The 22,230-nt window shown below is 41.7% G+C and overlaps 1 protein-coding gene across 1 annotated transcript in view; it reads left to right on the forward strand.

Annotated features, from left to right (window-relative positions):
* The window catches only part of LOC140369236 (poly(ADP-ribose) glycohydrolase-like), a 44,757-nt gene that overhangs the window by 14,481 nt on the left and 8,046 nt on the right, over positions 1-22,230 (forward strand). Inside the window, exons 8-15 of the mRNA XM_072456511.1 lie at positions 4,162-4,316; positions 8,370-8,449; positions 8,927-8,987; positions 9,058-9,133; positions 12,619-12,766; positions 18,279-18,357; positions 18,439-18,547; positions 21,137-21,242. Of these exons, the coding sequence (XP_072312612.1) occupies positions 4,162-4,316; positions 8,370-8,449; positions 8,927-8,987; positions 9,058-9,133; positions 12,619-12,766; positions 18,279-18,357; positions 18,439-18,547; positions 21,137-21,242 (814 nt within the window). The remainder of the gene's footprint in view (positions 1-4,161; positions 4,317-8,369; positions 8,450-8,926; positions 8,988-9,057; positions 9,134-12,618; positions 12,767-18,278; positions 18,358-18,438; positions 18,548-21,136; positions 21,243-22,230) is intronic.

Consider the following 22,230-nt stretch of genomic DNA (forward strand, 5'->3'; position numbering starts at 1 on the left):
GTAAAAGTGGGAATAAGAGTGGAGTAAGTAAGAGTGGAGTAAGTAAGAGTGGAGTAAGTAAGAGTGGAGTAAGTAAGAGTGGAGTAAGTAAGAGTGGAGTAAAAGTGGGAATAAGAGTGGAGTAAGTAAGAGTGGAGTAAGTAAGAGTGGAGTAAGTAAGAGTGGAGTAAGTAAGAGTGGAGTAAGTAAGAGTGGAGTAAGTAAGAGTGGAGTAAGTAAGAGTGGAGTAAGTAAGAGTGGAGTAAGAGTGGAGTAAGAGTGGGAGTAAGAGTGGAGTAAGAGTGGAGTAAGAGTGGAGTAAGAGTGGGAATAAGAGTGGGAATAAGAGTGGGAATAAGAGTGGGAATAAGAGTGGGAATAAGAGTGGGAATAAGAGTGGGAATAAGAGTGGGAATAAGAGTGGGAATAAGAGTGGGAATAAGAGTGGGAATAAGAGTGGGAGTAAGTAAGAGTGGAGTAAGTAAGAGTGGAGTAAGTAAGAGTGGAGTAAGTAAGTGGAGTAAAAGTGGGAATAAGAGTGGAGTAAGTAAGAGTGGAGTAAGTAAGAGTGGAGTAAGTAAGAGTGGAGTAAGAGTGAGAGTAAGAGTGGGAATAAGAGTGGGAATAAGAGTGGGGTAAGAGTGGGGTAAGAGTGGGGTAAGAGTGGGGTAAGTAATAGTGGAGTAAAAGTGGGAATAAGAGTGGAGTAAGTAAGAGTGGAGTAAGTAAGAGTGGAGTAAGTAAGAGTGGAGTAAGAGTGGAGTAAAAGTGGGAATAAGAGTGGAGTAAGTAAGAGTGGAGTAAGTAAGAGTGGAGTAAGTAAGAGTGGAGTAAGAGTGGGAGTAAGAGTGGGAATAAGAGTGGGAATAAGAGTGGGCTAAGAGTGGGCTAAGAGTGGGCTAAGAGTGGGCTAAGAGTGGGCTAAGAGTGGGCTAAGAGTGGGCTAAGAGTGGGCTAAGAGTGGGCTAAGAGTGGGCTAAGAGTGGGCTAAGAGTGGGCTAAGAGTGGGCTAAGAGTGGGCTAAGAGTGGGGTAAGAGTGGGGTAAGAGTGGGGTAAGAGTGGGGTAAGAGTGGGGTAAGAGTGGAGTAAGAGTGGGGAGAAATGCGCCGGACGAGCGTTCATGTGAATATTTTCACTGAACAAAACTTTGTTTACTTGACAATATCTCGAAATCGGAAAACTTCAGGAAAAATACAAGTGGATATTGTTTTTCAATGGTTCATTACGGACAGACTGAGTACAAGGATGTACAGAATTAAAGCCGTTTCATCCGTCATAAACAGCAAACAGGACATGCGTTTGTAAAAGTTGAGACTTTCTCACAAACTATTGGCAATTGCTTATTGGGGCATATTATTCAATCAATGACATATTCGTTTTGTTGAGAAAATTTAAAATGATGCATGGCTTGCTGGTATTGACCACGGAAATAAAAGTGATGATGCTTTTCTAATTTGGAAACTGCGCGCCGGCGCACAGGTTGATGGTAACAGGTTAACCTGTTACCATCAACCTGTGCGCCAACTCTTTGGCTAATCAACTCTTCTAACGGTTATCCTTTCAATTAATCGTTTAGCCGTGAATGAGATTTTTACCCATTTTTAATATAAAACAGAAATTTGATATAAAACAGAAAAAAAATACAGTTTGCTCGTGTCGTGTGTAATTTTCATGTATTTCCCGCTCCGACTCGCTAAACCGCTTCTCCGTTTCAATAACCGATTAGTTGCTATTAATAGATGTCGTTGCAGCCCTGTTATATTATCATAAATATATAGACGTGATTTTACATAAGCAGTACTTTTTTTTATTATTAGAAGCAGAATACGTGACACATTTACTCCACAAACACGGCCAGGATTGTCTGGCACTTCGTATGTTACGGAGAGTGAAAAGGCGAGCGCGTCTAATGACTTGAGCTATGAACCGGCACCGCCGAAAAACATAAATTCGCCCCGTTTTAAGTCGACGCTATTGAGCCGAGCTCCGCAAACAGACCATAAACCACCCGACGGGCCCGGGCCTTGACCTCGGCGCGGTTGATACGGAACCATCAGTCTCAGCGCGGCGGCCGTGAAGGGTCCGGGGTCCTTTTTTTGTGTCTTCTCTTTTTGCCACAAACACACACATGTAAATACAAACAAAGTGCTGCGGATTTTCGGCTGAACCAGGACCAAAAAGGACCAAGGAGTAAATCCTGATGTGCCAAAAAAGTCGAATCGCAACTTTATTTTTTCGTTTTTTTACACTTTTAGCATGGATCGTGTCATATTAAAACACAAACGTTATGCAAAATAAGCTTTTTTTTTAGCTTGTGACCCTGTTCTAACATGTATCCGTCATAAAAACACACCTAGAGTTGTGTTTTGCTTTATTCGTGCTTATTTTTATTCATCTGTTTACGAGCGCGTCTTTCTCTGAGCCTCACAAAAACGCCCCGCTTCAAGTGTCCCAGATTATTCGCGACATCCCGTGCCGTTTCTAAATCATCTCCAGACTCGCTTGGAGCACTTACGCCTCAAATCACGCCCGCTACAACGTTAGCGTGCCGGGGCAAGCTAGCGTTCGTAGTAATTCCCACTGCTGCCAGTAGATGGAGCGATAACGCCGAGTCCTGATGAGGGAACGTCAGACTGAGGGAAAGTAATGTGTTTTTTTTAGTAGCATATTTTCTGGAGTATAAGTCGCACCTGAGTATAAGTCGCACCAGCCAAAAAATGCATAATAGAGAAGGAAAAAAAACATATATACGTCGCACTGGAGTATGAGATGCGGTTGCAAGTGTGAAAATAAATAATAAGGTCGCTCCCGAGTATAAGTATAAGTATAAATATAAGTATAAGTCGCACCCCGGCCAAAACTATGAAAAAACTTATAGTCCGGAAAATGCGGTAAATTTGCTCTGGAGCATTTTTAAAACACAAGAACAACACAAATGACGCAAAAACAAAGTGATTTAATGGAAAATGGCTTTGCAAACTCATAAATAAGACGAAATGATGTAGAAAAATGGGCTAAATGAATGAGTACAGTACTATACGATGTGAAAACCAGAACGATCCATCGGTGTTCGACATGTGAAAACCGCGGCCATGACCTCCAATTAGAATAATGATGTTTCCCTGAGTGTTTTGGAAAGACCCTTGGTGTAATCACGGCTAATTCAAGTGGGTCCAAGTAACCCTTCGTCTGGTCGTCTGAAAAGAAGGCGTTTTCTCAAAGGCGATGCAGATAGCGGTGTTTTGACCTTTTGTTTTAATGCTGTTGGTCTGGAAAACACTGGTCTAAATAAGGCTTCAGCAGGACTAAAATACGGATAGTCTAAAGTCTAAAGCAGACCTAAGGCAATTCAAATCTGGAGTAAATCCAGACTAAACGCTCAGGTCTCCTCTACAGTCTGTCTTTGTTGAAATTCAAAATAAAGAACTGTAATCGGGTCTAAACCAGTATTAAAACCAGGACTAAACTGGGACTAAACCAGGCCTGTACCGTGTCGCTAAACCAAGACTAAATCAGACTCTTTTCTGCTGAGTCTGTTGCTTTGATGTAATGCAACATAAATCAGACCAATGTTCCTTCTGAACCAGGTCTAAACCAGGTCAAAACCAGGTCAAAACCAGGTCAAAACCAGGTCAAAACGAGTTCTAAATTAGGTTTTTGTCAACTCTAAACCTGGACTAAACCAGCTCTAAACCGGGACTAAACCTGGACTAAACCTGGACTAAACCAGGACCAAACTAGGACTAAACCAGAAATAAATCAGGTCTGAACCAGGTCTGAACCAGGTCTGAACCAGGTCTGAACCAGGTCTGAACCAGGTCTAAACCAGGTCTAAACCAGGACTAAAGCAGGACTAAACTAGGACTAAAGCAGGTCTAAACTAGGACTAAATCAGAAATAAAGCAGGTCTGAACCAGGTCTAAACCAGGTCTAAACCAGGTCTAAACCAAGTCTAAACCAGGACTAAACCAGTACTAAAGAGGACTAAAGCAGGTCTAAACCAGGACTAAACCAGGTCTCAACCAGATCTAAACCAGGACTAAACCAGGTCTAAAGCAGATCTAAAGCAGGTCTAAAGCAGGTCTAAAGTAGGTCTAAAGCAGGACTAAAGCAGGACTAAACCAGGTTTAAACCAGGACTAAACCAGGTCTAACCCAGTCCCTCCTCTCTCGTCTCCACAGCCCGTCCCGTTGCTGAAGCGTGGGATGAACCACTCCATCTCTCTGTCGCAGGAGCAGATTTCATGTCTTCTTGCAAACGCCTTTTTCTGCACTTTCCCCCGAAGAAACTCCAGGAAAACCGAGTACCACAACTACCCCGACATCAACTTCACCAGGTACCACAAAAACTCCCAACTACAGCAGATGAAGTACTCAGATCAAGCTTTAATAAATTGTCACAGAATATCACATTTTCTAGGTTTATAATTTCACTTCCTGTTTGTAACTGATGACATCAGTAAAACAGGGTTGTGCATGTCTAAAAATACTGTATTAATATGTTATATGTTTCCTTATTATTATTATACAGTGCTGCACACCGTTTGGAGAGTGATTGATTTTGTTGTGTTCAAATCATATATTTTCGGGTAAAATTATCAAGCTTGGTCAAATATATCAGCCCAAAAATATGGACATCGGCCATGAAAAAACATAATTGTGTCGATCTTTTCCGATAACTCCATAAATCGGACGACGATTCGATGTTTGGTGCGCGTATACGTTTCCGTGACCGCTCTTTCATGTCATGCACGTTCATAAAAAAACCTCTTTCGGTCAGACACGCAGTTAAAACTCCTCCGGACGGCGCGGAATGTTCTAAATTCACTCCGTAACACGTTTGTCACGATTAACTGACATCAGATCTAATGCTAAACTGCTCTAAAAAGTCTTTATGACACAAAATAAACAAGAATTTTCCATTTTCGACGTGCAAATCTCTAATTGATTAGCTTTTTCTTGCCTCAAAATCGATATTTGATCTTCCCAAAACGTATAATTTGTGGTGAAGTCTGTAATAAATCTGTAAATAAAATGAAAAACTGTGAAGCAAAATAATAATGCCAGAACCTCAATCCATAAAACAAACGGGTGTTATTCATTTTGACGTCTTGAAGTCAAACGTGGAGCTTCTTCCGTCCCCGCGGTGTCCCAGGGCCTCCTCCCTCTGCGGCGGTTACATAAGCCCGGATCGTTCTCTCGCTCGGTACATTTGCCCGTCCCGACTCTCCAGTGTCCGGTCCACTTAACGACGCGGCGCCTCAGGGGGCAAACTCTGAGCTTTATCCTTCCAATAAAAGCCAACTGAATTGGCCACCGTGACCCGGAGCGGAGCCGTGCATCAAGTCACTTTGCCGAGCCGTGTTTTTTTAGCGTGTGCGAGCGCCGAGCGGGGGTTTTGTGCGCGTTCCACCGGCCTCCAGTGATGCGGGGGAGAAACGTGTTTACAGGAAAAACAAGAGTCACTTTTTACAGGATTACTGCAAAACTTTTTGTAAGGCTGAATGATGTAGGGACAAAATGTGCGTGCGATGTATTTTCACATGTTAAACGCGTCCGGATGCGTTAACGTTAAAGTGACGTACAACAGGTTTTTACAATGTTCTAATTATGACTTTATTTGGTGTGTTTGTACCTGTTGTATGTAAGAATTATAGTTTTACACCGATCGAGCAGGTATTTGTGGAGAAAAACTTTGAAAAATCTGTAGAAAATCACACTACGGACAGTTTTTGCATAATTTACACAAAATAAACAACTTTTTTGACTCTCTAAACATTAATTTAGCAAAAATAAAGTCGTTCTCATACATTTTTATTCGTCAAATAAATAAAGCTGTGACATTAGATGAGTTTTTGCCCAGTGGTTCAATTACAAACAGGAAGTGAAATTATAAACCTAAAAAATGTGCTATTCTGTGATAATATTTTTTTTTAATATATTATATATAATATATATATGTCACACATACTGTTTCCTCGTTATTAGTTGTCATAAAGTTGTATTTTGATTGATTTGATTTGATTTGTTTTTTTCTGCTAGTATGAGTTCATCTTGAGCCGCTGCTTCCGTTTGAATCTCATTTTCCCAGTATTTGTCTGTCAAAACAAAGTATTTTATTTTATTTTTAAACAAAGTCACTGCACATTTATATGAAAATAAAAGTCCCATTTGGTCCAAAGTATTTCAAATTTACCCATTTCCAAATTAAGTCGCAATGTATATTTTTTCCATTTGCCTGATGTCTGTCACTGTGTCAGTCTCGGTGATTTTGTGCTGCTTCACTGAGACACATATTTTCCCATCCTTCGTCTGTCAAAACAACAATAGATAGTATTCTAAAAAAATATCTAGTGTAATCTTTTTCTTATACATTTCTTCACTTTTAGGGTTAATTTTATGGTCGACTCCCGTTTTGTCACGACATTTCCAGACGGGAATGAGATTACAATTGGATTTTTGTCACGCTATTGCCCCGCCCTATTAATAACACGCTTTATTCATCAAGGGTCTAAACCAGGTCTAAACCAGGACTAAACCAGGTCTAAACCAGATCTAAACCTGGTCCAAACCAGGTCTAAACCAGGTCTAAACCAGGACTAAACCAGATCTAAACCTGGTCCAAACCAGGTCTAAACCAGGTCTAAACCAAGACTAAATCAAGACTAAACCAGGACTAAACCAGGACTAAACCAGGACTAAACCAGGACTAAACCAGGACTAAACCAGGACTAAACCAGGACTAAACCAGGTCCAAACCAGGTCCAAACCAGGTCCTAACCAGGTCCTAACCAGGACTGAACCAGGACTAAACCAAATCTAAACCAAATCTAAACCAGGACTAAACCAGGACTAAACCAGGACTAAACCGGGACTAAACAGGGACTAAACCAGGACTAAACCAGGACTAAACCAGGACTAAACCAGGTATTCTCTTATCTAGAAGGCTTCGGTCGCCGTGTTTCAGCCTTTATTTTGAAGGATACTGTAATAAAAAGTTGTTTGACGAGTCGACAGCTACAATAGTTCCGTTACGTTCCCTTGCTTTCCAAAGAGGTCGCCCTAAAGCCCCGAGGACCACTCTCTCAAAATGCTGGTTTCCTTAATGCTCCTCTCCTCCTCCTCTTCTTTTCCTCCTCTTTCTTTATCCGAGCGCCGTGAAGTGGTGCAAGTGTAAAACCCGCGGATGGAGCGCCCGGGGGCCAAACCCTCGTTAGAAAATGGACCCCACCACCACCACCGCCGCCGCGCCCGTCATAATCGAGTGAATGGGAACGTGAGCGAGGGCTGAACTAATTCGGATCTAAAGTTTATAGCATGACTGAACTCACGTGGGACCGCGAGACGTTTCAGAACCAAGAACTAAAAGAAAGAGGTCGTAGGTTTCCTCCTGACGCTCAAAACATGGACAATGTAGTTTCCCGACGTAATAAAACGCATCAAATGAGCGCTCGGCTGTTTGAATCCCAGTCCAGTTTGGTTATTTGTGAAGCTATTGCCTCGACGCACCTTAAACCACATTCGTTACACACAGTTGATACATCGCAGACTTACAATACACAATTTAAAATGCATAAAATGAGCGTTCGGCTTTCTACACACAGGTCAGTTGTTTGAATCCCAGTCCAGTTTATTTATTTATTTATTGAGCTATTGTCTTGACGCACCTTAAACCACATTCGTTACACACAGTTGATACATCGCAGACTAACAATACACAATTTAAAATGCATAAAATGAGAGCTCGGCTGTTTGAATCCCAGTCCAGTTTGGTTATTTATGAAGCTATTGTCTTGACGCACCTTAAACCACATTCGTTACACACAGTTGATACATCACGGACTAACGATACACAATTTAAAACGCATAAAATCAGCGTTCTGCCATCTACGCAAAGGTTGGATATTTGAATCCCAGTCCAGTTTGTTTATTTATTAAGCTATTGTCTCGACGCACCTTAAACCACATTTGTTACACACAGTTAATACATCGCAGACTAACAATACACAATTTAAAATGCGTAAATCGAGCGCTCGACCATCTACGCAAAGGTCTGTTGTTTGTATCCCAGTCCAGCTTGTTTTTTTTAAATTTATTTATTAAGCTATTGCCTTCACGCACCTTAAGCCACATTCGTTACACACAGTTAATACATTGTAGACTAACAATACACAATTTAAAATGCGTAAAAGCCTTGTCTACATCGTCACAATACCGCAAAACTTTATATTATTATTATATTATATATTGATATTTGCGATATTTTCACACACGCTGTTGAGTCGTTGCGATGCTAACGTTTCGAGCGTGATTTCGATGCCCACGCGCGCCGGGGGGAGTTAGAGTTCCTCAGAAGTGGACTAAACGCCGCCGTCGTCTTCTGTCCTCAGGTTGTTCGAGGGCTCGTCGCCGAAAAAGGTCGAGAAGCTGAAGACGCTGATGTGTTACTTCAACGCCGTCACCGAGCAGAGTGAGCGAGGCGGCCATTTTAGAACGCACAATGTTTGTGAAACGCTGTAAATGACGTCCACGCGTTTAGAACTTGTTAGTCCCGTTTTAGACCTGCTTTAGCCACATTTTTAGCTCTAGAATAGTCCTTCTCTAGACCTGGATTAGATTTGGTGGTACTTGGAAAGCCAGATATTTCCTCAGGTAGTACTTGGTGAGGCGGCCATTTTAAAACGCCCAATGATTGTGAGACGCTGTAAATGTTGTCCACATGTTTAGAACTTGTTAGTCCTGTTTTAGACCTGTTTTAGCCACATTTTTAGCTCTAGACTAGTCCAAGAGTAGACCTGTATTAGATCCTGTGGTACTTTGAACGCCGGATATTTTCTTAACTGACAGCGCTAGTGTTTCATGTGAAATAATACAGTAAAGAACCACAGAAAAGCTTTGAAATTGCCGCTCTGACGCTTTCCAATTGTACATTTCTCGATACGTCCAGTGCCGAACGGACTCGTAACGTTCACGCGACGCAGTTTGGAGAATCCCGTCGACTGGAAAAGGTATAGCGTCGCTAAACATGCGCTACGGCTAATACGTTTGTTTATTTAACCCTGTTTTTCCCCCACTCAGTTCCCAGAAGCAGCTGACCAGGCTTCACATCACGTGTGAAGGAACCATTGAAGACGACGGATACGGGATGCTACAGGTTCGGAAAAGTCTTCTCATACTTAAGCTCAGGGCTGTCGAGAATAAGCTAATCGCGAGTTGAACGGTTTTCGTCGCCGCTGCCCTCTTGAGGACGAAAGCCGCACGCTCACTGTGGGCACTGCCGACAAAAAGTCTCAAAACAAAGGGTTCTTTCTCTTCTGTCGCGTCCCCAAAGAACCCGTGTGTCCAGAAGTGTGTGACTGTGGTCAGGAGTGGACTTATAGAGACACATTGTTGCGCGGCTATGCTAATAAACGTTAGCCTACTTGTATCTGTATTTGTGTGTGTGACGTGCTAGAAATCATGCATTTTCCGTCCCGCGTCGACTCTTCGGGAGGTTTAGGAGCCTCCTCTGAGCCGGTTTCTCCCTTTGTTTCCACTACTCTCCCCCCTTCCTTCCTTCCTTCCTTCCTTCCTTCCCTCCTTCCCTCCTTCCTTTCTTCTTTTCCTCTTCTTTCTTTTCTTTCGTGAACTCTATTGAGCCTGTAGTCATGTGGTTTACAAATGAATCGCTGACGCTAAATCTAAGGGTAAAGTCCAGGTCTTCCACTCTTCTCCCTTTCCTTCTTTTTGTCACTCTTTCTCTCTCTCCTATGCCCTCCTCCCTCTTTCTCTCGCTCCTCATCTCTTATTCTCCCTCCCTCTCTTTCTTTCTTAATCTCTCTTCTCTGTTTCCCCTTTCTCTCCATCTTCTCTTGTCTCTTTCTATTTCACTATCTGTTTATGTCTCTTCCTCTCCTTTTCTTTTCTTTTCTTTTCTCTCTCTAATCTCATCTTCTCTCTCTCTCTTTCTCTCTCTCACTTTCCCGTCCCAACACACTCACTCTCTCTCCCCCTAGCTCTCCTTGTCCCTCTTTTCTTTGTTACTCTTGCTTTTATCTCTTCCCGCTCTTCTCTTTCTATTCCCCCGATCCCTTTTCTCTTCCTTGTATTTCCTTTCTCTCTTTCTAACTTTCTCCCTCCTTTCTTTCTTTCTCACTCTCTCTTCTGTATCTTCACCCTCCTCTCTCTCAACCTAATCTCTCCTCTCGCTTTCTCTGTTTTTTTCTCTCTTCCTCCTTTTCTTTGCTCACCTTCTCGCTCACTTTACCTCCCCAACTCTCCATCTCCTCATCCCCTTTCATTCTTTCTTTCTCCCTCCTTTGTCCTCTCTTTCTTTCTCTCTTGTTCTCTCTTTCTTCCTCTCTTCCTCTCCCTTCTCCCTCATCTTGCCTTCTCTCTTACTCCTCTCTCTCTCTCTTCGCCTCACCCCTTCTTTCCTGCCCTTCCCTCTCTCCTTCCCACTCTCGTTCTCTCTCTTTCCCTTTCTCATTCTCTCTCTCTCCTCCCTGTCAGCGGGCCCCGCTCTCGCCCGCCGTCCCCTTTTGTTTGTGGCCCTGACAGCCCAGAGTCCCGGGGGTTAGAGTTGGATTGATGGACGGAGGAGAGGAAGAGGAAGAGGAGGAGGAGGAGGTGGAGATGACAGGCTGTCAGAGGGACCACAGGCTCCACACCGTCCCAAAGCGCACACTGGTTTAGAGGGGCGCGGCCTCGAGGGCCCCGGAAACACACGCCTTCTCCTCAGCTTTGGGTCTTTTTAACTCAGATTTCGTGTTCAGATTTCGCAGGCGTAAACCCTTTATTCGACCCGTTTTCTATGAAGCGGACGCACAAAAAAATCTGTCAAAGGAAATAAAATGGAAGTAAAGTCTCCAATCAATCAGAATGTAATGTGGACAAAACTGGGCTCGAACCGGGACAAAACTGTGGACAAAACTGGGCTCAAACAAGGACAAAACTGGGGAAAAAACTGGGCTCGAACCAGGACAAAACTGGGGACAAAACTGGGCTCAAACAAGGACAAAACTGGGGACAAAACTGGGCTCGAACCAGGACAAAACTGGGGACAAAACTGGGCTCAAACCAGGGCAAATCGTGCAAAAAAACAACTCAAAATGCGTCACAATCATAAAAATACATTAAAACCACAACACATTACATCAATAAAAGCATAACAACTCATTTAAATGTATTTAAATGAGTAAAAGCAGATTAAATTCCTTCTCAATAAACAAAATAAAACAGTTTAGAGCATAGATTTAAACACCTTTAGGGGCCTGTATTGTTTATTTTCATGGACTTAAGCTTGAAAGCCTTATTTATATATATATTTTATGTATATATTTAATCAAAAGTGGAATACAATTTTTTTCCAGATCAATATAAAATGATACATAACCCCGACGTGACATTCAGACGACGTAATCACTCAAAAGATGTTAAAGTTTTGCACAAATGTGAATTAAGATAAACAACTAAAAATGTCACTTAATATCCTTATTTGAAAGACTCTACTACGCGTTTATTTATATTTTTTGTATTCCTGTCTCTTTTTACAGCCTTTTAGTCCTGTCAATTTACATGATTTTAATTTTTTTTTCAAATTTCCACAACATCAATTGCGATTTTAATATTTTTCAAATGCTTTTCCCTCGTCTAAGTCTGTCTTTCAGTTTAAAGCGGTTAAAAACTCAAAAACAAATCACAAACGACAGCATAACACTTGCTTAACACTCATATTTTTCTCTCCCAAACCCTTTCAATCCCCGTCACAGAACAGTTTATCGCCCTGTCACCGGGAGGAAAGCGGTTCACGATTGGGTCCGGGGGTCTTGGTGTTGTTGTTGTTTTATTTTGACAGATTTTTGACAGCGCGGCGGCGAAAGGGCTCGAGGTCGACACCGGCCGCTCGCTTCACACGTTCAAAAAAAGACGCCGCGCTTTGAGCTGGAGCGTCGAGACGGAGCTAGCGGTTAAAGCTAACGTCCGCGACCGGGACGAGGACGAGTCGCGTCCCTTCCAGGGCCAAGCAATGTGGACGCAGTGCTAAAAGGCAGATGTACAGCAGATTATTTTAGTTCTGTTGCACATTGACACTTTTTAAACCGATTTTCAACCAAATAAAGACTGAAAAATAGAGACAAAAGATGGAGATTATTTACAATTAAAGTGTATAATTGATGAAAATGCTGAATTTTGATTTAAAAATGCTTTTAAAAATTTAACAGAATCTGGACTAAACGGGACAATTATTTTGAAACTCTTGTGCCTTAATTGTAGAAAAATATTAATTTGTTTTATCTGGACACTGTTTTTAGAGAAACAAAGCTCTCATCCAATCTGCGGATCAAGTCTGGGAACTCAAATAATTATCCCACTCCTAGTATATTTACCGTATTTTCCCAACTATAAGTCGCACCAGCCAAAAAATGCATAATGGAGAAGAAAAAAACATATGTAAGTTGTACTGGAGTATGAAATGCAGTTGCAAGTGTGAAAATAACAAATAATATCACATTTAAGTACAAATATAAGTATAAGTCGCACCCAGGTCAAAACTATGAAAAAAGGTGCAACTTATAGTCTGGAAAATACGTTATATGTACAAATAAATGTTGAAAACACTGCGCTAGGCTCGCTGCTCATGTCCGTGCCCGTCTGCAGGTGGACTTCGCCAACCAGTTTGTGGGCGGCGGCGTCACCGGCTTGGGCCTGGTCCAGGAGGAAATCCGGTTCCTGATCAACCCCGAGCTGATCGTGTCCCGACTCTTCACCGAGGTCTTGGACCACAACGAATGCCTCGTCGTCACAGGTACTTTCAAAGACACGGGGGAGGAGAGCAAAGCGGGTCAAGCGGCTGCTATGCTAACGGCTGCTCACGGCTGCTCACGGCTGCTCACGGCTGCTCACGGCTGCTCACGGCTGCTCACGGCTGCTCACGGCTGCTCACGGCTGCTTACGGCTGCTTAACGGCTGCTCACGGCTGCTTAACGGCTGCTCACGACTGCTAACGAATGCTAACGGCTGCTAATGGCTGCTAATGGCTGCTAACGGCTGCTCACGGCTGCTCACGGCTGCTAATAAATGCTTACTAATGCTAACAAATGCTAACGCCTACTCATGGCTGCTAACGGCTGCTTAACGGCTGCTAACGAATGCTAACAAATGCTAACGAGCGTTTGACTCTTCTTTGGATTACCGCTGTACTTCGACGTGTGTTCATGACCCGTTATCACTCTGTTTATACGTTTATACATTGAAAAACAAATGAAAAACACACAATATTGACGCGAGAATACGACCTCACCAGTTCCACAGCCGCAGGGGGCCGGCTCTGCCAATCCGCCCCACAGACAGAGCCTCGTTTGGGGCTGCGGGGTCTCGGCGGGTGCCTGTGCCTCCCCGTATCCGTCCTTGTCTGGTGTTTGCACTGATTGGGCGTCGCCAGATGTGGTTCCTCTTGATTGTGACGGGCCACTTCAGGCTCGGAGCGGAGGTTTGAGCCTGAACGCTGCGGGATGCTGATGGCTGTCTGCGCACTGACAGATTAAGGTCCTCTTCGGCGGGACAGAGTCGAGACCGCCGCGACGCTTTACCGTTTTGTCCTCCTGTAATTAACGATGTTTAACGACATGAAGCGGCGGTATCGCGGTAAACACTGACGCTGCCCTTGTACAACTGTGAGGAGGGGCTAATACAGTTGGCTAGTATTGGAGTTCATACAGTACTTACTACCTGCCAGTAAAAGTACTCTCTTTATTTATGGGCGACAGTAGCTCAGTTGGTAGCGTGCTCGTCCTCTGATCTGAAGGTCGGTGGTTTTGAAGCCTGATTCTGACATAAACGGTGTTGGAGGGGTCGAGATCCACCGGTCTGTGTACAACTGTGTGAATCTGTCAGCGCTTTGAAGGTAGAAAAGGTACTAAACGTGTCCATTTAATCGACAACTAATATTTATGCTTGTTATTTTTACTGAGAAGTTATCAAACCTGAGTCTGTGCTGTGATTGGATGGTTAAGTTAAACCATAACCATCTTTGCCCTGAAAACGATTCATTGACCTTCTGAAATGCTCTAGAGTTACATAGATCTGTTCAAATGTTCCTGAGACTTGTGTTAATATAATAATGTACCGTATTTTCCGGAGTATAAATCGCACCAGCCAAAAAATGCATAATAGAGAAGAAAAATACACACATAAGTCGCATTTTTGGGGGACTTTTATTTGATAAAATCCAAGACTAAGAACAGACACTTCATCTTGAAATGCAGTTTAAAATAATAACAGATGAGAGAACATGGTGAATAGGTGTACGTATGCTAACGCTAACACCTTCAGCTACATGAGGCACAGACAGAACTGTGGTAAGTGTCTGGTATGTTAACGTAACATATGAACAGTTATTCAGATAACTATAGCATAAAGAACATGCTAACAAGTTTAGCAAAGCATCAGTTTTACCCCAAATCACTAAATCCACTGAATTCTTCTTCCTCTGTGTCACTTCTAAACACCTCCACAAACTCCAGAGGTAGAGGAAGTGCAGATTCTTCTTCTGCGTCGCTTAGAGTCTAGAGCGCCCTCTTGTGGTTGCCAGTGTGAAAATAATAGTTAATAATATTCTCTGCGTGTCATTATGGAACCAGTAGATTCTCTTTGTCATGACGACTTTAACGCCGGCCGAAGCTTCTGGTCCGTTTCCCGTTGCGTAACCTCATCTTCCCCCGTCGTCCCCGCGTCGTCACGAGTCACCTTCGCGTTTCTTGGCGGCCATCTTGCTCCTCCCTCTTCTCCCCCAATGCACTTAACTCTATTACTCCGCCTGAAATGAATTACACCATCACGACCTGCGCGGGACCCTTTTAAGCTAATGCAGTCATCCCCCCGCTCCATCCACGCTATGAAACCGCATCCACGGCGCAGTCTTTAAGGAAATGAGGAATGTCCGACGCAGGCTTTGTCGTCGTGATCGTGCGGTAAATCAGATTCTTGGCATAGCGACAGGAAGCTAATGGATAGCAGTGCCGCCGCCGCAGGGGAATTAGCCACAGTGCCCCGGAGTAATCGAATTGAGTTTGATCGGTGGACGCTGCAGGCAGACGAGCGGTCAGGAGTATAAGTGGGATGAAGGGGAGATGGTCAGCAAGATGGTCGGGGAGATGAACAAAGAGCTAGCGTGGCAGCGTTCTCCTCGGACCGGTCGGGGGTCTCGGGTTCGTCTCCCAAGCAGCGTTGGGCCCGTGTCGGTGTGTGGGGTTTGCATGTTCTCCCCGTGTCCGAGTGGGTTTCCTCTGGGCTCCATCAAACCCAAAACAGGCACAAGTAATAAACACGCAATAAACACGTGTTGTGCATGTTTAGAGTCAACATTTGAAGTGATAAATTTACTTAAATGAGTGTAATAATGACACTGATATTTACTTAAAACAGAGTCAAACGTACTTAAAGTAGTGTTCATTACTACCGTATTTTCCAGAGTATAAGTCGCACCAGCCATAAAATGCATAATAGAGAAGAAAAAAACATATTTAAGTGTCACTGGAGTATGAAATGCGGTTGCAAGTGTGAAAATAACAAATAATATCACATATAAGTCGCTCCGGAGTATAAGTATATAAGTATAAGTCGCACCCCGGCCAAAACTATGAAAAAAGGTGCAACTTATAGTCTGGAAAATACGGTAATAATCACTCTAATCAGAGTCATTTTGAATTAAACCACGATATAGAGTTAGAAATAATATTTGTTAATTAAGTTGTCCTCGTTATTACTCTTACTTAAGAGTTCATTTAACTAATTTTGCAGTGTAAATTATTATTATTTGCTACAAAATAAATAAAATCACAATTTACAAATGTTTTTTTAATTATTTAAGATTTTAAAACGTTATTTTTAAAATTTTAAAAGGGATGAAAGGTTTTTATTTTTGTCTTTCATCAGGAGTAGGATAAATACAAAATATATAAAAATAACATTTCACACAAACATTCCTCATGAATTAACACATGAATTAAATAACCTTTCCACGTATCGATGTTAATCAAAACCCTATATTCGGGCGGTGATATTTAGACTTTGTTTTTCCTCCTTTTGAGTCATTTGTCGCCTTGAAACAATTCATCCTCAAAGGGATTTCTCTGGATTCAAAAGGTTGAGCGCCGTGAATGTCGATGGTTGTGATTCGTCTGTATTTAGCGCTTTACGTTTTATGGAACGCTCGTTTGAACGTGATCGTACTTCTTTCACCGCGGGACAATGGAATAGCTGAATCCCGGGTTACGCAGCTTTTACCTCGATGGAAACCGGTGTAGGCGCCGCTCATTGTTTGAACGTAACCTGACGTCACCATGGCGACCGGGCACGATTTTAATCAAAGAGCTCAAGCCTCGGCAAAGTGAGAGGTTAAAGGGGAGTCGAGAGCGAGTGGTGACGTCGCCGTGTCAGATTTGAGAGTTATTGTGAGAAAAAACATCACGATTTAACGATTATTTAACAATTATTATTATTATTGAGACTATGGTCAAACAACATCAAATCTTTTAATATTCTTTCATTCTCGAGCTCTGACATGTGACTGTTCCTCGACTTTATGAAACGTAACCTTCTGAAAGACAAAAATAAAGTTAAATGTGACAAAAACAGCCAGATTAAATTAAGTTATTGACATTTAGGTCAGTTTTTTTATGCGATGGATTGAACAAAAAGCTTTATTTTGCTTTAAAATTGTCATGATTATTATTATTATTATTTGGTTGGCGAGTATTGAAGTAATGCAGAAGGAAAGCTGTAAACTAATTTAATAATAATAGTACAATATAAACTATGATAAAGGGTTCTAAAAAATATCAATACAAATAAATGGATAAATATTGACAAATGAATAAAATGTTAGATAAATAATACTCACATAAGAATAAATACAAAAATCTGCATTATGGAGAGAACAACAGTGCAAAACAATCAATGCAAATAGATTAAGTGCTGATATGAGTCTTTTTATAACAAAAAGTCAATCAAAATGTTTAAAAGGAGTCAAATATTTCAATTTCTTTTCACCAATAATTCATTTTATTCATAAATAGTCTCTATCTAGATGCCTTCAATCAAGATATTTCAACTTTTATTTAGTTAAACATTTATAAAAACTTGCAGTGTGCAGTACAAGTATTTGTTTGACCAGTCAACAAATAAAAAATATAAAATAACCACTAACAAGTCGATCTCTGAGATAATCTTTAGTTGCTGTCATGAGCTGTGGTAATGTTACTGTTGGATTTGTTAAACTAAACAGAGGATATATGGAAGAACGTCTTACACAATGAGTAAATACAGAAAAGGCAAACAACGAGGTTAAAGACAATCTCTGAAAGAATAATTGAGTAATTGTTATTTTGTCCATTTATCGTGCCTAAACTTGAGCAGCAGTTTGTTCTTGTCACTTAAACCTCTGCTGTAACTGTCATCGATTTACCATTAGACACGCGACACAACCATCGATGACTCTCGTCGTGATTGAACTTTATCATCCTAAAACGTTTGACTTTCAAAATATTAGAACAGTTTACCAGCTGAAAAGGTTAGCAAATCGTTACACAAATCGTTACGCAAATTGTCGCAGCAAAGAAAAAGCCAAATGTCTTCTGGGAGAAGCGTTTCTGTTGATTAGAAGTCGGCCCGAATGTGTTGTCGACGATTGGGAAGAAGGAATGCTGTGATTGGTTGATTGAACACATAAGGCGGGGCTAAATACTGTGCAACGTTCACGGAAAAACGGTATCTTCATAAAGACAAGCCGGTGGAAGCTCTTCCTGTAGAGAAGCAACAGAGGCCGCCTTTAATTATGTTTGCCAATATTTTATTTTATTTATTTTATTTATTTTATTTATTTTATTTATTTTATTTATTTTATTTATTTTATTTATTTTATTTATTTTAGAAAGCAGACAGTTTTTCAGTCAGGTCGAGTTTACCCAAAAACAAAATAAGAAATAAAGAAATCTCCGTTTTTTGTATTTACTGTGTCGGCAAAAAGAACCAAGACATTTAAACTTGGTTCTGTACATTTTTCAGATTCAAATGTCCCAAATATGTGGAGTTTTTACACATAAAATGCTTTATTTCTATCTGAAAACATGACGTGATGAAAAACCTGTAATACATTAGTTTCTTACATTTATTAAACGACACGAAACGTTTAAGTTTTTTTTAAACGTTTAACTATTTAAGTTTTTTTCCTTTTCACCTATAGTGCCTCGCCTTATTTCTCAACGTATCAATACTTTTCTCTACATATATAAGTATTTTGTCCTGTTTGTCTCTTGCAGGAACACAGCAGTTCAGCAAATACACCGGGTACTCTCAGACGTACAAATGGGCCGGGAGACACTGCGACACTGCTCCGAGGTACTTCAAGAGAGCGACACATCGGGGAAACATGGATATCGTCTGAATATGATGTATCGTCATGTTTTGTGTGTTTATCAGAGACGAGTGGCAGAGAAGGTGCTCGGAGATCGTGGCCATCGACGCTCTGCAGTTCAAGACTTCAATCGAGCAATTCAAACTGGACAAAGTCAACAGAGAACTTAATAAGGTGTTTGTACTATCACTACTGCTACTGCTACTACTACTACTGCTACTGCTACTGCTACTGCTACTGCTGCTGCTGCTGCTGCTGCTGCTGCTGCTGCTACTGCTACTGCTACTGCTACTACTACTGCTACTGCTACTGCTACTGCTACTGCTACTGCTACTGCTGCTACTGCTGCTGCTACTGCTGCTGCTGCTGCTACTACTACTACTACTACTACTACTACTACTACTACTACTACTACTACTACTACTACTACTACTACTACTACCACCACTACTACTACTACTACGACCACTACTACCACTACTACCACTACTACTACCACTACTACTACCACTACTACTACCACTACTACTACGACCACTACTACTACTACCACTACCACGACTACTACCCTGAAGGTTGTGGAGCCTACGGTGACTATGAAGTAATTTACGGACTATAAGTCGCACCTTTTTTCATAGTTGTGGCCAGGGTGCGACTTGTACTCCAGAGCGACTTATATGTGACATTATTCGTTATTTTCACACTGGCAACCACAAGAGGGCGCTCTAGGCTCAAAGCGACGCAGAAGAAGAATCTGCACTTCCTCTTCCTCTGGAGTTTGTGGAGTTGTTTAGAAGTGACTCAGAGGAAGAAGAATTCAATGGATTTAGTGATTTGGGGTAAAACTGATGCTTTGCTAAACTTGTTAGCATGTTCTTTATGCTATAGTTATCTGAATAACTGTTCATATGTTACGTTAACATACCAGACACTTACCACAGTTCTGTCTGTGCCTGTGCCTGACGTACACCTATTCACCATGTTCTCTCATCTGTTATTATTTTAAACTGCATTTCAAGAGGAAATGTCTGTTCTTGGTCTTTCTCAAATACATTTCCCCCAAAAATGCGACTTATTCTCCAGTGCAACTTATATATGTTTTTTTCTTCTATTATGTATTTTTTGGCTGGTGCGACTCATAGTCCAGAAAATACGGTATGCATTATGTGTATTGTTATCAGCCTTTAAACGTGCTCTTGAGTACCTTTAGTTTGGCATCTCTCTGTTTTAGTACTAGAAAGAAAATTACATTTGTTTTTTTGACGTTTCCCCGGATCTGACTGAGCTTTGGGTCCACCTGGTGGCGGCAGAGGAAATTACACCTTTTTAAAATTAGACTGAGAAATGCTCAATGCAACGTTTCTGAAGATGATTTATGGAGCAGATATGACTTGTAGTTTGGCCCGGTGACGTTACCTACTTGTCTCCATGGAGATAGATAAGTTGTAAATGCCGTACTGTGAAACATTTTAGGCAAAACAATGACATAATTGTTCACACTTTTGACAACAATTGATTGCATATTTTATGAATGAGAGTGGAACTAAAGGGCAACAAAGCATTTTTAAAGACAGACACTGATCTTTGCTTTTCACAATATCAAATTAATGATTAGATTAAAGTACTTAATCATATGTCAATTACAACGTGTCGTCTTTGAACTCATGTTGGCTATTTTGACTGAATAATGTGTTTATCGCAAAACATTTGACAAAACGTAACGACAAATTGGAACTCGTTGAAAATGAATCCGTTTTTGTCATTGTTTTGCTTCGATTAGTACCAAATGTATTGCAGTTTTTTTAATCCGTTAAACAGAAAGTACCTTATGAGAGACGAGGTAAGAGCCATAAATGGAGTGTACAATCCCAAATAAAGACGTGGAAGCGTTCATGTCTCCGTCAAACTGAAGGGAGGTTTTTTTTGACAGTTTTGAGTAATTCTCCATCTTCAGATCAATCCACGTCCGGACGCTGTCATCTCTGCCCTTAATCGTATCAACATGCAGCCGTTCAACGAGTGCTTCAATCTTCATATCTCACCACAAAGCGCAGCGTTTAATAATAAAAAAAACAAATCGTTCTTGTTGCATATATTCGCTTCCACGTGTCGGCTTGTATTGTTCGGCTGGATTTATTTGATCTTTTCACAATTTTTTAATGTATAAAACATCAAAACTGAACATTTAACATGACACAGCGCAAAATAAATTAAAACCGAGCAAAACATCCAATGAAATCAAATCACATGACACAAAATTGTCCAACTCAAAAGTCGCACTTCCTGTCAAATTGGTGCATTTTCAGATTTAGCCTGAACGTCTATTACTTTGTCCTTGATCGTTGAATCGGTCGGTATCGTCTAGTGCTGGACAGCTAATCGAAAGAGCGAGATTGAGCCGCGTGATCGAGCCACGTGAACTCCAAGCCATTATTTGGATGGGTTTTTGAGAGGTCAACAGACGATCCTCGGTCAGACTTTGCAGGAAGAAATTTGAATATAATTTCTGTTAAATAGCAGACACTCCACTCTGACTTCTCTGACCTCTTGCCTCTGACCTCTCGCCTCTGACCTCTCGCCTCTGACCTCTCGCCTCTGACCTCTCGTCTCTGACCTCTCGCCTCTGACCTCTCGCCTCTGACCTCTCGTCTCTGACTTCTTGACTCAGACCTCTCGGACCTCTCATCTCTGACCTCTCGTCTCTGACTTCTCGACTTTGACCTCTCATCTCTGACCTCTCTGGTCTTCTTGTTGAACTTTCAGGCGTATTGTGGCTTCGCTCGGCCGGAGGAGCCCCCTGAGACTCTCTCTGCTGTTGCCACTGGAAACTGGGGCTGCGGCGTGTTTGGAGGCGACGCCAGACTCAAAGGTGAACACACCGAATACTGACCGAGTACATTGAGTACACTGAACACACCAAATACACCGAATACACGAGTGCACCGAGGACACGAGTACTCTGAATACACCGAGTACACCGTATTCACCGAACACACCAAGTACACCGGACACACCGAGTACACCGAGTACACCGAGTACACTGAGTACACTGAGTACACTGAGTACACTGAATACACTGAATACACAGAGTACACCGAGGACACCCAATACAATAAATACACATATCACATCTTCACATAAGTGTTTCCGTCTCCAGCAGCAGATATCGAGCACGTATCAATGCACTGGAGGGTCTTGAATTGTTACAGAAATATGCCCACGTGAAATAAACTATTCTGTTTGAACAAATACGTTGATTTTGATAAAATGATGGTTGTAAAATGGAGTGACCTCGCCCTTTCCAACTCGCGGAGCAAAAAAGCTCCAAAAACGTTTCGTCAAAGCTGGGCTACGTGATCTTTTTCACAACAAAAGGAGAAAGGAATTTACCAAAAAGAAAGAAGTCTGTCGGTACCGTCGGTACCTACACTAAAATCGACTTTAATGATCTTTTAACCTTGTTTTCACATCATAAAATGTGTTTTTGATTCCTGCATCCCTTTTGTCCTGCAACTGATGCTCGAGTGCCCCGAATATTCCTGTTTTCACCTACCCCCTATCCCCGCCCACATCCTTGTACTTAGTTGGGATTATTACATTGAAGACTCTTATTATAAATAAGACTCAGAATGACACGTATTGAGTTCTAGAATGTCGAAACATGTAAACGACTGTCTGCTGCTTGTTACGGTGAAATGTCACTATGAGGAGGCGGGGCTTATCAGTTCAGAACAGGAAGTCGATGAACCCGTTTTCATTTCAAAGCCGTTTTGGATCAATGTAAATTGGTGATCCACTTGTTCTAATTCAACGATAAGCACCTGGACAAAAGCGTAATACGTCTCCTTTAATAATTG

The sequence above is a fragment of the Eucyclogobius newberryi genome, unplaced genomic scaffold (assembly GCF_026437365.1).
Source record: "Eucyclogobius newberryi isolate DKJ021-1_F unplaced genomic scaffold, fEucNew1.0.hap1 SCAF_20, whole genome shotgun sequence".
Lineage (NCBI taxonomy): Eukaryota > Metazoa > Chordata > Actinopteri > Gobiiformes > Gobiidae > Eucyclogobius > Eucyclogobius newberryi.